General features: G+C 39.0%; 1 protein-coding gene across 1 annotated transcript in view; it reads left to right on the forward strand.

The window, feature by feature from the left end:
* Ance-3 (angiotensin-converting enzyme Ance-3) overlaps positions 1-14,572 on the forward strand; it is a 192,111-nt gene that overhangs the window by 95,222 nt on the left and 82,317 nt on the right. Inside the window, exon 11 of the mRNA XM_072299652.1 lies at positions 2,921-3,019. Coding sequence (XP_072155753.1) covers positions 2,921-3,019 — 99 coding nt within the window. The remainder of the gene's footprint in view (positions 1-2,920; positions 3,020-14,572) is intronic.

Consider the following 14,572-nt stretch of genomic DNA (forward strand, 5'->3'; position numbering starts at 1 on the left):
ATAACTAGACAAGTTTCATTACATCGATGGTCGAAGTGCGGAACCGCGTATCTCCAATTTAATGTCTCATTTCCGCTCTTATTTTATTTTATCGAAGAGAAATAACCCAAATTCATATTTTGAAATGAATACAGAATATTCTACTCGCATAGGAGAACAATAATGGATGTTTTCAAAAAATTACTTTGATAAGTTTCACGGAAGAAAATAAAATGTTGATTTAGCATTTATATTCCTGGAAAAATGTGCGAGATGTTTCAAATGCTGATTTTACATTAAAAAATGCTAACTTTACTTTTGAATGTGTTAATATAACCGTGGCCGTAGTTAAGTTAGCATTTTTTAATTTAAAAACAGCATTTGAATCTTCTCGCACATTTTTTAAACATTATAAATGCTAAAACAACATCCGTGTTTCCGAAGAAAAAATAAGGTATGTCCGGAAGTTTGCAACGTCGCAAACGGAGATACGTGGTTTTGCACTGTGGTCGTTGATGTGTATTTTACGATATCCCTAGATAGACCATTGTCCAGTCTTGTTCAGTCCAAACGACTGGTGAAAGTTATAGAATCATTCCGCACTTAATGGGTCGGTTGAGCATAATCACAGAATCTTGTCCATGACAATTTTGATGAAGTTAAGTTAAAAATGTCTAAAGGTAGAAATTCAAACTCACTTCAGCGGAAAACACCGGTTAAGGTGAAATATATCAATTTTTAGTTTTCGATGCTCATTGCCGTCTAATATACTCTTAGAAACATATAATCAAAGTTTCAGATTATCATTCGCGTTTGTAGTGGTGTTATGGACGTTTGAATCGAATCGTTCCGAAAGATGGCAGCAGCGACGGCAAACTTTCGATGCCGTTCCCCTGAAATTCTCCTCTTTCCCTCCTTAATGTTTTAAAAAGGTCCATTTTCAGAGATGTTGGATCTTTCTGCAAAGTCGTGCGCAATTAAGCCTTTGAGCAGATGGCAAAGTTATTTCATTTTTTAACCATACCGCACATTGTATGCCTAATTCCATCATAAACATTTAAGAGATCTACACAAACGCCAAGTTCTCGTTGCTTATTGGATTGGAGAGCAATAAAGGCGATAATGCAGGTACTGTGGCAACTTAATTACTCATTGAAAGTTGCCCTAGGAATGCCTGTGTACTCTACAATTCACTTTAACAAAAAGTAGAATTACACTTAAAATTAACGGCCCTTTGTCGTGATGTTCAGACTTCCGATCGGCCAGTCCAGGGAATCCGCGGCCGAGAACGTCGGCCAATGCTACCGTGCTAAGAAAAAACACCGTATGAGCCTTTAGACGTTGTCAGACTTACTTCACTAAAAACCGAATTCACTGGATAAGTTTTGAATATTTTCTGTCGAATTTTTTAAATAATCATGTTTGCGACTTGTTATCTAAAATATCCGGGAATTTCACGGAAAAATATACATAACTTTCCTCAAAAATACATGTTTTATGCGAAGAAATTTGGCAACTCTCAAACGTTCATACGGCGTTTTTCCTTGCCACGGCAGAATGCGCGGACTAGGCAACAACGGGGTTGTCCCGTCAACCTAACCACGGACGAGACGAAAAAGTTGCCCAGTCTCCAAAAACTGGACCATCTCGCTGACAACGGATTGTAACATAGATCGATGGCATAAGTCCGCAACCACGTATCTCGTTTGCGGTGTTTACAAATCTTCGCCTTCATATTAATTTTGGAAAGGAAGACAGACTGACATCATTCCTTGAAGTTTTTAGCAGAAGTTTTTTCGCAAAGAGAAGAAAAATCACGGCAGTTTTAAAGAATGGAGATGTTGCATGTGTGAGGAATTCATTTTCGCTAAAATTTTCAGACAAGCGGTATTGGTCCGTAGCCCTCGCATTAGGAACTGCTTTTTTTGTTCAACCATAAAATCACCGATCAGCATAGGGGACGGAAAGGCACCGACACTGTTTCTAGAATAAGTCAGAAACAGTAAGTTTCTTGTTACGTAGTACAAGAGTGTACAGAATCTTAAGACAGTGGAAAAACGCTGGAGACTTTAACGCTCGAGTAGGAAAGTTGGACGACATTTTGTAATGGAGATGTTGCATGTGTGAGGCATTTGCGATTTGACTATTGATTCTTTTGTAAAAGTTCGCGAGAAACATACGATGGTGCCACTGGTTTATTCAAAAATCATCTCCCAAGCTCAAAAAAGCTCTCAAGTTCAGGCTAAAATCGAGGGGACATCCCACGCTATCTTGAGAGTCCACTTCTACATCAAGACAAACTCTCCATGCAAATATAGGGAGCAAATACATTAGCAGGGTTGCCGCGTTTTCAGTTTTAGAGTCCTAAAATAAAGTGGCAGCCTTGTCAATGTATTTGCTCCCTATCTTTGCATGGATAGTTCGTCTTGATGTAGAGGTGGACTCTCAGGATAGCGAAGGATATCCCCTCCATTTTGACCTCACCTTGAGAGCTTTTTTGAGCTTGGGAGTTGATTTCAGAGAAAATCAAAGGCACTGTCGTTTTTTTCGCGAACTTTTACATTAGAATCAATGGTCAAACCGCAACCTCACGCATGCAACATCTCCATTGTCGTTGAATAGTTTTTCGTTGAAAAAGTAAGGCATGACAGGAAGTCTGCGATGTCGCAAATTGAGATACGTGGTTACAGACTTACACCGTCGAGATAGTCGTTTCCCCACAGTCAAGCACAACTGCCGGTGTAAGGGTTTGTAGGAGCGAAGAGATGATGTCATCACCTCCTCGTGATGACAGATTTTAAGGGCGCTTTGAGAGGATATAAATCTTTGGCGGCCAGGCATTGCGAGGTAGAAGAATGGAAAAATATTACTTCCAGATGAATTCTCCATAGAGACTATATTGAAAATGGGTTATTTCATGTAATGTTTTGTCTCGTTTTAGGGAAAGACTGAGCGGTGTAAAACCACCAGTTCTTCGTTCAGAGGTAGATTTCGACGCTGGTTCGAAGTATCATGTTCCTGCTAACATTCCATACATAGGGTAAGTCATCTTATTCATTACTTTAATCAAATTCAAGTTTACCATGTATGTATTCCTCATTGGACATCTCTATACCCAGAAAATCGTGCTGAAATTGTCTGAAGCAAAAGGAGCTATGAAGCATGCAAAGCATGGTACATGGTCTCTTTTTATACCATGTGATTGCACATTGTCTTTTTTTTTAGCATCAATGCGTCTACTTGATTTATAAAACAGATGTAGGACGGTTGAAAGGTCCTGCTTTTGCGTGCCAACGTAAGTGCTCAAAATTTTAAAGCTGCACTTGAAGAAAGGAAGGGAGGAAACCCCAAAACAAATTACAGGTCGAGATCAAATTTTAATTTCAATCGCAGTCTCCAGTACGGAATGTTAGTTTCAAGTGCTTACATTTGCGCAAGCACTCGTAACCAAGCGACATATATCAAACCGAGATTCGTAACTTGAAATAGTTCAAATCACACGAAGAATAAAGGAGCGTTACATCACTTTTTCGATCTGTTAGAGGTGACACACATGTAAACGGCGACTCATGTAACAGTTAGCGTATCATATCGTAAGAGAAAGCATCGGACAAATATTTGCAGTTGTCTCACTTCACCGACCAAATCGCAGTGTTCTCATTTTGGAACTAAGAATACCCCAGGTGTTGTAATGAGATGAAACAGTTGGACCTAGTTTTGTCCATCGTGAACGATTGACATCGATGAGAACACATATACAGTCGGTTGTATACTGCCGTGCCAAGGAAAAACGCCGTATGAATATTCGAAAGTTGCCAAATTTTCTGTTAGAAAGTATTTATTTTTGAAGAAATTTATGGATACTTTCCCTCAAAATTTTCAGACTTTTAAGATGAAATAAAGAAAAATATTCTCTGAAAAAACTCGGGGAAAAATCTTAAAAAATGTTCCCGAAAATTCATGATTTGTGGAAGGAGATTTGGCAATGGCCGATGGCTCATACGGCGTTCTTCCTCAACATGGCAGTATGGCTCTCTGATTACCAATAACTTCTCCTCGAGTGTATCTCTTAGGAATACCCATTTGGACAAGCGTAATTGGGGCCTTTACACAGTTGAAGTCTTGCTATTCCTCTTTCAATTCGTCCAAAGCAGTTGTGGTGATTCGATTTAAAATAAAATCAACCACCAAGATCCGGATGAAATTACAGATAATGCAAAATACTTTTCTCCTCGACTCGTTTCCCCCAGCGCTGCTGGTGAGGCGTTCCCAAGTAGCATTTTTCAACGGAAAAATCGGGATATATTGCAATTTTATCGGCAATAAAATCGCAAGGATCATCAACATCTAAGCGATTATCCTCGATCTCATCGGGATAAAATCGCGATCTTATCGGGATAAAATCGCGATTTCATTGCCAGGCAATTTATCGCGATGTTCTCGAAATAAAAATGGCGATTTAATATCGATTTTATCGACGAAAATTGATCGCTATTTTATCGAACAAAAAATTGCGATATGCAATAGCAATTTAATCGCCATATATCGCAATTTTAATGCGATAATATCTCGATATATTGCAACCGATATAATCGCGATAACCAACCGGTAAAATCGCTATTTATCGAGATCACTGCTACTTGGGTTTAGTGTCTGAAGTCACAACGCCTTCACTTGCGTGCATATGCAACACGTGTGTATGACATCCTTGGAGCCAACTGAAATTGATTCAGATCCATTTCAAAATCTTTGACACTATCAGATTTTGAATTCCGTTGACTCGATGAAAAATGCCCATCGTCGTCGCCACTGACGACCACAATTTAGGCAACAAGCACGTAAGGTAAAATAAATTTTCGACCGTGTAAAGCAATCAAATCGGGTCATATTTTTCAATTAGATTTCTCCAAATGCCAGTCAACAAATATATTTAGGTGGGTATAAATTATGACTCTCATACATATCGTCGTTTCGCGGGCGAAGGAACGTAACTTCATTCCAAGGTTGCAAAATTGACTAAAATAAATCAATTTTTTAAGAGGATGTACCCGTTTAATTTTTTTCTGATTTTAGCTTCAGATCAGAAGAAAAATCGATGCAATTTTCAAATAGGAATTTCCAAGACTATCTTGTTGAAAATGCAATTTGAGAGGGGCCATTTGGCAACATTGAAATGTAGATACGTCCTTTTGTGCGAGGGGAACGACGATACATGATTTATATGCCAGCATGGTTTGCGATTTCACAGGATATTTTCCTGACACTGGAGAAAAAAACACATCAGATCTAGAGTCCAGACTCTTGAAAACATTGAGAAGAAAAAGGACTCTTGATTCAATCAGATTTAAGCTTAAATCAAAAGAAAATCCGCTCAAATTAAGAGGCTTGGTTCTTGATTTAAGCTTAAATCTGATTGAATCAAGATTATTTTTTCTTGTCGATGTTTTTAATAGTCTGGACTCTAGATCCAATAAGTTTTTTTTTCCAGTGGATAGTGACTTTTTCTTTGAAATTTCAACAGGATAGGCCATGAGAAATACTTTTATCAGTGTTTTAGCCACTGGTCCTGGGCGATTTTCTAGAGCGAAATTTGGCGCGGCAACACGTAGAGCCTGTTGGTTGTTGATCGATGATTGTTGGCATCATAACTGCTCCTCGCGTCGCTGGGGCGCGCGCCGTTCCTTGATTCGCTTCGGTTGCTCCCACAGAATTATATTTTTATTAATCAATTACCAATTACCTCACTTTTGTTTTCTTCAAATACTCACTACCGGTCAACATGTCGGCCGTGCCGTCGAGACTGTTAGCGAAAATCCCGGGTGTCGCCACTTTTCCCTCTCGAAAGCGATGAGACGCGACGAACTGAAGACCCACTGTCCGGTCCATAATACGGACCGCGTTGGGCAGAAAGGAACCAAGCCACATCAGATATCGCCAGATCTAATTGATTACTTTAAATTTTTACAAGAAAACGGTCGTGCGGGTTTTTATGCAAATTTCAGTGAATTTTCTGCATATAGTCCGAAACAAATCCCTTAAAATTTTCAAAGGAATCCGCGCAAACGTTCTTTTGTAAAATATTAAGTTGCCCAGTTAAATTTGGCACTAGCTGATGTGGCTTGGTTCCTTTCCGCCAAACGCGGTCCGAATGACCGTTGTCAGCGACCTAATGGTGTTCTTGCAAAGTGGTGTCACTCGGACACAACTAAGCAAATAGGAACCGTTTTTGTGGGGAAACAGGAGGTTAATTAGTGGTCAGCAGAAACGTCCTCTCCAATAAAATGTGAGTGAAAAATTCTAGCCGACACCAAGTATCGAGCAGACACCTCGTTTTCTCAGAAATCCTGGTTTCCCTTTCAACTTGGTAGCCGTTCATGAAACACGTAACTCTAAATTTTGGATTTTTGGACCCACTTTCCTCCTCATAACACTTTGTGACACACAGGCGGATCCAGGGGGCGCACAGTGCGGCCCTCTGTGAACAAAAATAAAAAATTCACAACTCGACATCTGAATATTTCTTTAGGAGTTTGTAATCTCAAAGATAATTTTGACTCACCATGATGGTTCATTTTCAAAATTTTCGCTCAAAACTACTTCAAATTCGGGTAGAAAAAGGGCGGGAAATAGGTCGAGAATCACTAGTCCATAAGAAACGGGAACTGGAAAAATACGACAACTTCAAATGCAGGTTTCTTGCTTGAAACGCAAAATGCTCTGGGTGGTTGACATTTTGTTAATCCTTAAATATCCATGCATGCGTAAATTCACGGCATAAATGTAAAAATGTTGGAAACAAAGTCACTTCACTCTAAACGACTTTCCCCGAAAATTGCAGATAATTTCTGAGAATCAAGCTTGCAATATCAGTAAGCCCTGGTAAAAATTGGTGATAAGAGCTGCGTTTCAAAATACCATAGGAATTCTTATAGCCGGCTAAAGAAGGCTACAGAAAATCATATAGCTGGCTGTAGAATGCGGAGAAAATCATACGGCCGGGCTATACGAAGCGATAAAAAATTATGCAGCCGGGCTATAGTTCCTATCGCCGGGCTTTACACTTTATCGCCTGGTTGTTGCTTTTTCGCCATCGATTATAAAAGGCTATAAGAAATTGTGTAGAAATTCGTGTGCTTTGGAAATCATTAAGTTTGATACGGAACCACCTTAATATTTACAAAACACACATTATATTTTCCTTTAATACATATTTTTTTTCATCAATTAAAATGAGAATAATCCATACAGGATGTGCAAACATTTCAAAATCATGAGTTGAATAACGCTGACTCCGCCAGATTAAATATTAAAGCCTAACACAAAGCGGAGCGGCGACGCACTGGCGCCTACAAACCTAACAGGGATACTTCACGCATTGCGCAACGCGTGAAGTATCCCTGTTAGGTTTGTAGGCGCCAATGCGTGTTTTGCGCTGGCTGCCCGCCTGCCACGGCGCTTGAAGCAACTATTTCACACCAGAGGTATTGCACAGTATCATACGAAACTGAAGGCGCTCTAATATATTAGTAATGGCAGGCATCCATCAAAAGTACGGAGCTTTCCTCGCAAAATAAATCAAGATACTACGGCCCAAAAAGAGAGCAGTATTCCAAAAACTCACTAAGTCCTAGCATCCGTAATTAGTAACGTTTAGCATACACTTTATCGCCTGGCTGTTGCTTAATCGCCATCGGCTATAAAAGGCTATAAGAAATTGTGTAGCCGGCTATAGAAGCTATTGGAAATCTTACAGCCGGCTGTAGGTCTATGGTATTTTGGAACACAGATTCTACTGCCAATTTTTACCAGGGAGGTAATCACTTACCGTTACCAATATTCTACCAAAAAGATCTTGCGACTTTTTGCGACTATCAGAGATATTTGAAGTCAAAGTTTGGGTGTTTCACGTTGCTTTTACTTTGTTAACGTAGGGGATCAAAAGATAATCAATTAAATAATTGGTTTTAATTATGTGATTTGTCGATCAACTGAGAAAATAGAAAGTGAATTTAAAAACGTTAAAAGTCGATAGAGGAAAGTTTAGCCCGCGTTCTGAATACAAGCGAACGGAGTAAAATAAAACATGCATGCGTAAATCCACGGCATAAATGTAAGAATGTTGGAAACAAAGTCACTTCACTCTAAACGACTTTCCCCAAAAATTGCAGATAATTTCTGAGAATCAAGCTTGCAGTATCAGTAAGATAATCACTTACCGTTTGCATTTCCGGTGAATGAGGTTAACTGCCTTGTTTAAGATTGTTGATAACTTGGTATTGTACTTTCTCCACCCAGTGCATATATTAGGCGTCGGCAATGTTCGCTGGATCTTTAAAAATATATTCGTATGACGAGCAAACAAACAAATAAAATCTGATTTCTTATTGTTAACATTTGCGTCAAAAATTTCTCAGTATTGTTTCATGAGTGCATGGCAATGTAAATTGGGAAAATTTTAGCACGATGAATGGAATGCTGCTGCGATGGAGTTAGATTTAAGAAGAAGCACCAAGCTATATAACCGTGATCAGGAAATGACAATGCAGTTTGCAAATAGAATATCGAAGCGCTAAACGACCAATTTCAGCCAGAGACGTTAATTGCAAATTCTTTTGGACAAGCTATCTCATTGGTTGATGAATTTTTGGAGTTCGTAGCGAGAATGTGCGGCCTTTCTTAAGAAATAAATAGCCAGAGGATCATCGCTTCATGTGTCATGTGGCTTCCTTCTTTCCTTTTATTCGCTCTAAGGAGGAACGTTGTATGAGCTTTCAGACGCTGCCGACTTTTCGGTTATGAAAGACGAATTTTTTGGAAAACTTGTAAATATTTTTCTTGAATTTGTTATACAATTTTATTCAGAGGTAAATGTAAAGTATCTGTTATCAAGGAAAAAAATTCTCAAATTTGTAAAGAATAAATATTTTATTGGGTGGAATGTGGCATGGCATCGTTCGAATATTGAACGGCTTCTTTCTGTTAGCACGGCAGTATAAAGCTTCATCTCGGTTAAATCTCAAAGAAAATAATACCTACATTTGATGAGTCCAGCTTGTTGGTTAAAGTTCGGAACCACGTATTTCCATTTGCAACGTTGCAGACTTCCAGTCATACTTTATTTTTTCTTCAGAAAACTAGTCAACGCAATTTTTTTAAACTTCCTTGTTTATTTTTCTCTGTTAACAACATCACTGAAAAAAAATTTACTCGAGTTATTATTTTGACTTAGAGCGTTGTTTCTTGTCGACGAAATTGAGTTTTTTTTAGTTAAATCCGTGCGAATTCAACTAAACATTGGTTTATTTAAGTTAAAATATTATCGTTTTGTCATCTTTAGGTTTAAGTTAAAAAATAACGATAACGGAACAAATAACGATAGCAAAACAACGGTTCTTTAACTTATAAAATTTAAATTTTTTCGACAAGCAACGACGCTATAAGTCAAAATAATATCTCACGAAAAGATGTTTTCAGTGTACCCTGTATGAATTTTAACCTATAAAGTATGCTAATTTCTCCTCGAAATTAAAAGTAAAACAGCAGGAAGTTTGGAACATCACAATGTGGGTGCGTGGTTTAGATTCAAACTTTGGCCACAGTAATCAATTCAGTCAAATCAGTATTTCCATGAATGGCTCGTCAAAAAGCATATCCTTTATATTTTGGGAATTATTGTTTCTCGCCCATCGGTGACCGCAATCAAAGAGTGGGATAGTTTTGAATGAGCATGGCACGATTTTTCTTTGATAGGTAAATATTGTCTCCAACAGAGATAAGTGCTCAATTTTCTGTGACATTTAACGGACTCGGTCCACTCCCGCTCCCGCATCGAAAGGAAACGGGGGAAAGTTGAGGCAAAATGGGTCGACGCACAGTGGATCAAGTCGATGAGAGAGGTCGGACACAATTTGGAAACTTTCAAAGTTTCATAAATCCGTTTACACACAACTTTGAGGCTTTAAAAGTGGCCCTATTGGTTTCCTCTTGAAATTTTCTTCGAGAAGCAACCCTTAAAATGTATCATGTGACGGAATGAACAATAAAATTTGCAGTTTTCGTCAAAAATATCGTGTCCAACCTCTCCGATTGATCCGATCCACTGTGCGATGTGGCGCTTCAAGACTCGTCCTGCGGACCGATTATTGAAACTGATAGATAAAGTGATAGACAAAGACAACAAAAGGGATTTGGAGGGATCCTATTGGTGGAAACGGGTTGTTGCAATGGACAAAGGAGGTAGGTAATCGACTAAGTAACGGCAACCCACGAGAAACCCGACAGTTAGTCTATCATTTTCCCCCTTAGTCGATGAGAACCACCCATTTCAACCAATAGAATTGCTTTATACCCCCTACGTCATCTTTGTCTATCGCTTTGTCTATCAGTTTCAATAATTGCCCCGCAGTTGCCGCTAAGTATAGCGAGCAGTCTGCCCAAGAAATGACTTGCGCGCTGATTGTTGAAATTGGTAGACAAAGCTATAGGCAAAGAAGATAAAAAAGATATGAAAGGATCCTATTGGTGGAAGCGGGTGGTTGCAATGGACAAAGAAGGTAGGTAATAGACTAACTAACGGCAACTCACGAGAGACCCTGTATTCAGTCCATCATTTCCTCCCTTAATCCATATAGGCACCAACCGTTTCAACCAATAGGATCGCTTCATACTCTTTATGTCTTCTTTGCCTATTGCTTTGTATATCAATTTCAACGATCAGCTTCCAGTTCATCCATTTTCCAAAAACATCGAAGTTTCTTTTCCTGTGCTCAATTTTACTATAACCATGGGTTTAAAGATAAGAAATTGAGACGTGATTCATAAAATATACACATGTAGTGGGAAGTCGTGACTCTTTTTATGACAGCCTTAAAAAAATCCTGCAAAATCATGAAAATCTATCTGCGTCCTGATATGACTAATCCTGTTATGTCTTCATTGATGCCAGTCGTATTATGACTAATCCTATTATGTCTCCATTAATGCCAGTAACGTCGTGTTCCACAAAGCGTTAAAGGGTTTAAAGGCGACTTCCGCAAACGACAACTCATAATTTTTCATCCCATCCCGGCTCGAACTTCCGTTTCTCCGAGATCCGGGATGTTGGACATAATCGCTGCGGCAATATGCTCGCCGGTCCTGATGACGTCCACTTACAGAGGCACCGCGACGCAATGGCCACGCAGCTCGTCACTCTTGTGACGTAAGCACGTATTTCCTTTTTGATTCGAGCCCTATTCTCCATATAACTCAGTGTATTTCAAGGCTCACGTGGAGGCGGCTATACGTCCTTACGTGAGAGGAGCGAGGAGCTCTTCGATTTACATAGGTGACAAAACGACGCGACGCGGCAATGGAATGGCGTAATTCGGTGACGTCGCCGCGATGGTGACGGACGTCTGGCGCCGGATCAAAATGAGCGTTTCCGGGGCCCGCCGCTGCGTTTTCCGGGTGACAGGTGACACATTTCGCGGCATCGCAACTCTAATTGAGAGTAATGAGACGAGGTCTATTGACAGAACACGGCTCCCATACCCGAGGAAATAACCCGAGGTGGCTGTTGCAAGCTCTCGCCTCGGACAAGATCGGACCGTCGGTGAATCGCCTCCCGTGTTTTTCGTCAATACGCACCGATCGTGGCCGTCCAGTTGAATTTCGAGTCATTCTTAATGCGAGAGGAACAGCATAATCGAGGGGCTTAGAGGACAAGACGCATAAGTGCAGTTTTCGAGAAAATTGAGGTATCAATGATTTCAAGTAAAACTAGTCCTCATGCATATTCTAAGAAAAAAAAACTCGCTCCCAAGTTCCAATTTTTAAGTATCAAAACGCCAGTTTGAACTTTTTTCCCACGCGTAAGTGCAGTTTTTGAGAAAATTGAGGTATTAATGATTTCAAGTAAAACTAGTCTTAATATTCTAAGAAAAAAAACTCGCTCCGCAAGTTCGAATTTTTAAGTGTCAAAACGTCAGTTTGAACTTTTTTCCCTCGTGTAAATGCAGTTTTTGAAAAAATTGAGATATTAATGATTTCAAGTAAAACTAGTCTTAATGCATATTCTAAGAAAAAAACTCGCTCCCAAGTTCCAATTTTTAAGTATCAAAACGTCAATTTGAACTTTCTTTCCGCCGTGAGGATCCATGTAATTTCGAAACTTTAAACACGCATTTCTCGAAATAGCAAAAACTGCACATATTCACCTTGCCCTTCGAGCCCCTCTAATTCTTTTTTAGTTTTCATCGTCAATGAACTAGTAGACAAGGAACGAATTTAAGCATTCTGAAACAGATTTCTTGGTGAAAATTGCAGGTAGGGGAAGGAATAGTACATACGTTTTTTTTTCTAAAATGGGCCGGAAATATTAGTTCCTTGATGCAACATGTAGTCCACGTGTTTACAAAGTCTTAATAAACATTGTTTAATGCAGTGGCGTGGCATGCTTTGCGATGTATCGATTGATCTTTCATTTAAACCTATGGGAAAGGATCAATTAACACGGCGTTTGCAACGACCACCTTAGTATTCAAATGGGGAAATATCGACGATCGATCATTCACGCCTCGCCACTGGTTTAATGTTGGAGGCTTTAGAAAAATTGGACTACATTTTGCAATGGACCAGTGAGGAAGGTATGGATTTATGCATTCTGGTACATGTTTCTGAACCAACATTTCATGCGAAACACACACAACTTCAGATTCTTTGAAGTTTTGTTCCATCCTTAAACGTATTTTGAGACCATTCAACGAATTTCGCACCGTCTCCCCCCGTTAGCTAAAATGACGCTTCGAGGATCTGATTCTATCACCTTCGGTCAAGTTTAATCTCTTTGCAAAACTTAAAGCTTTATTTGGTTTTAGAGCTTGTGCGGTAATATTTAAGGTCTAAATGGTATATTTGAATCTAATGGAACATTTTTTTTGGAGCAAAGATGGTTCGCCTCTGTTCAAAGATACACGAAATTTTTCCCCCCAAAACCTCGCAAAGACCGTTTACTCATAGCTGTAGAGAAGCATTTTACATATCTTTTACAAATCCTCATATTTATATCTAAAATTTAAACGTATGTATTGGTGAATACTGGTAGATAATAAACACAGTCTGAAATACTCAATTTAGGATCAATATTTTAAGGCGGCACTTGACTCGGTAAAAATCGATGGGGAGAAAATAATTCTGATTTTTTTTCCATGAGCCGGCAACATTCTTTTAGGCCATTTAACGTCATTACTCGTCCTGAAAATTCCATTTTACATACAACACCGGCCACTCTCGATCCTTGTTGCCATATTTCGGGGTTAAATGGTGTGGACCCATCTTTACGATATGAAACTGACAGATTATTGGCATAGTTCGGCTGATCTGCGGCTGGTTTTCTTGTATCGCGTGCTTTTCCACGCTGAGTTTTTATGTAACCGTGAATTTGTTACCAATATCGGGCGACTCCCTGGAGTCGACGGGAGGAGGAAACAGACCCAAATTCTCCGTTGTTACGATTGATTTGTAGTTATACGTATACTGATCGGGCATGGATTGGAATATAATTGCTATGACGCCGTTTTTTAAAGACATAACTGTTACTGTTACGCGATGTTTCAAATTTATAACATAATGCCTCCAATATCGTGTATTTTGATGGCTAAATTCTGCAACCTCGTGACTCAATTACAGCGTTTCAAAATTTCCGTTCATGTTTTTTTTAAATTTATTTTTGTAGAAGAAACTGGCGAATATTGAGGCTTGCAATGTTTACGGAGTATTTTTTACCATGTGAAGAAAAATTATGGGAAAGTTCCAGGAATAGTTACAATACGTTACTCCGTTATGAAATGAAGTACCAGAAGAAATTGCTGTGTTTTGGCTCCGCACTTTCGATGCTCATATTTGTACAGATTTGTTTTACGATTGTTGTACCTTAAAATATTTTACACTGAAGAGCTTCAAAAATGCGGACGAACTACGAACTCAAGAACAGCGCAAGCATGTGACAGAATGACATAATCATGTAAAAGCTACTGTATGAAACAAGCTGGTGAAATAGGTTCCACACCATCCCTGTACGCTACATAATAATTGGCTTGCTAGGTTTTTAAAATTTTTGCTCGTATATTTATTCTTTCCAGAGTTTCTCGGATGGAATTTCCAAATATACTTGAAAAAAATTTTGTGCGACTGGAACTGCACTCCTTGTTTAGATAATGTTTAAAGATAATCGTTTTTTTCTGTCCCTAGAAATAAAAATTTGCAAATTCAGGGAATGAATTTCCTAAAGAAATAAGAAAAAATAAGGTGTAAAATAAATCCAAAATAACCGGAGGCTTTTTAAAACCTAACTGTAAAGGTAGGTTTACGCGAATCGGATGTCGTCAAGAAAGGAATAATTCTGGAAAATTCACAACGATTTTCGACTGGGTATTCGGAGTGAGTTGCAGCGTGCATAATTCATAATTACCTTTCACCAAAGAATCTCCCTCTACTCTCCTGCCTCAAGATCGATCAACTAGCTCTGCGAGAGTTGAATATTACCAGCGAGAACGTATTCAGAAAATATCTTCATTTTCTCCTAATTACTTCTGTATTATATCATTTGCCATCA

The sequence above is a fragment of the Bemisia tabaci genome, chromosome 4 (assembly GCF_918797505.1).
Source record: "Bemisia tabaci chromosome 4, PGI_BMITA_v3".
Classification (NCBI taxonomy): Eukaryota; Metazoa; Arthropoda; class Insecta; order Hemiptera; family Aleyrodidae; genus Bemisia; species Bemisia tabaci.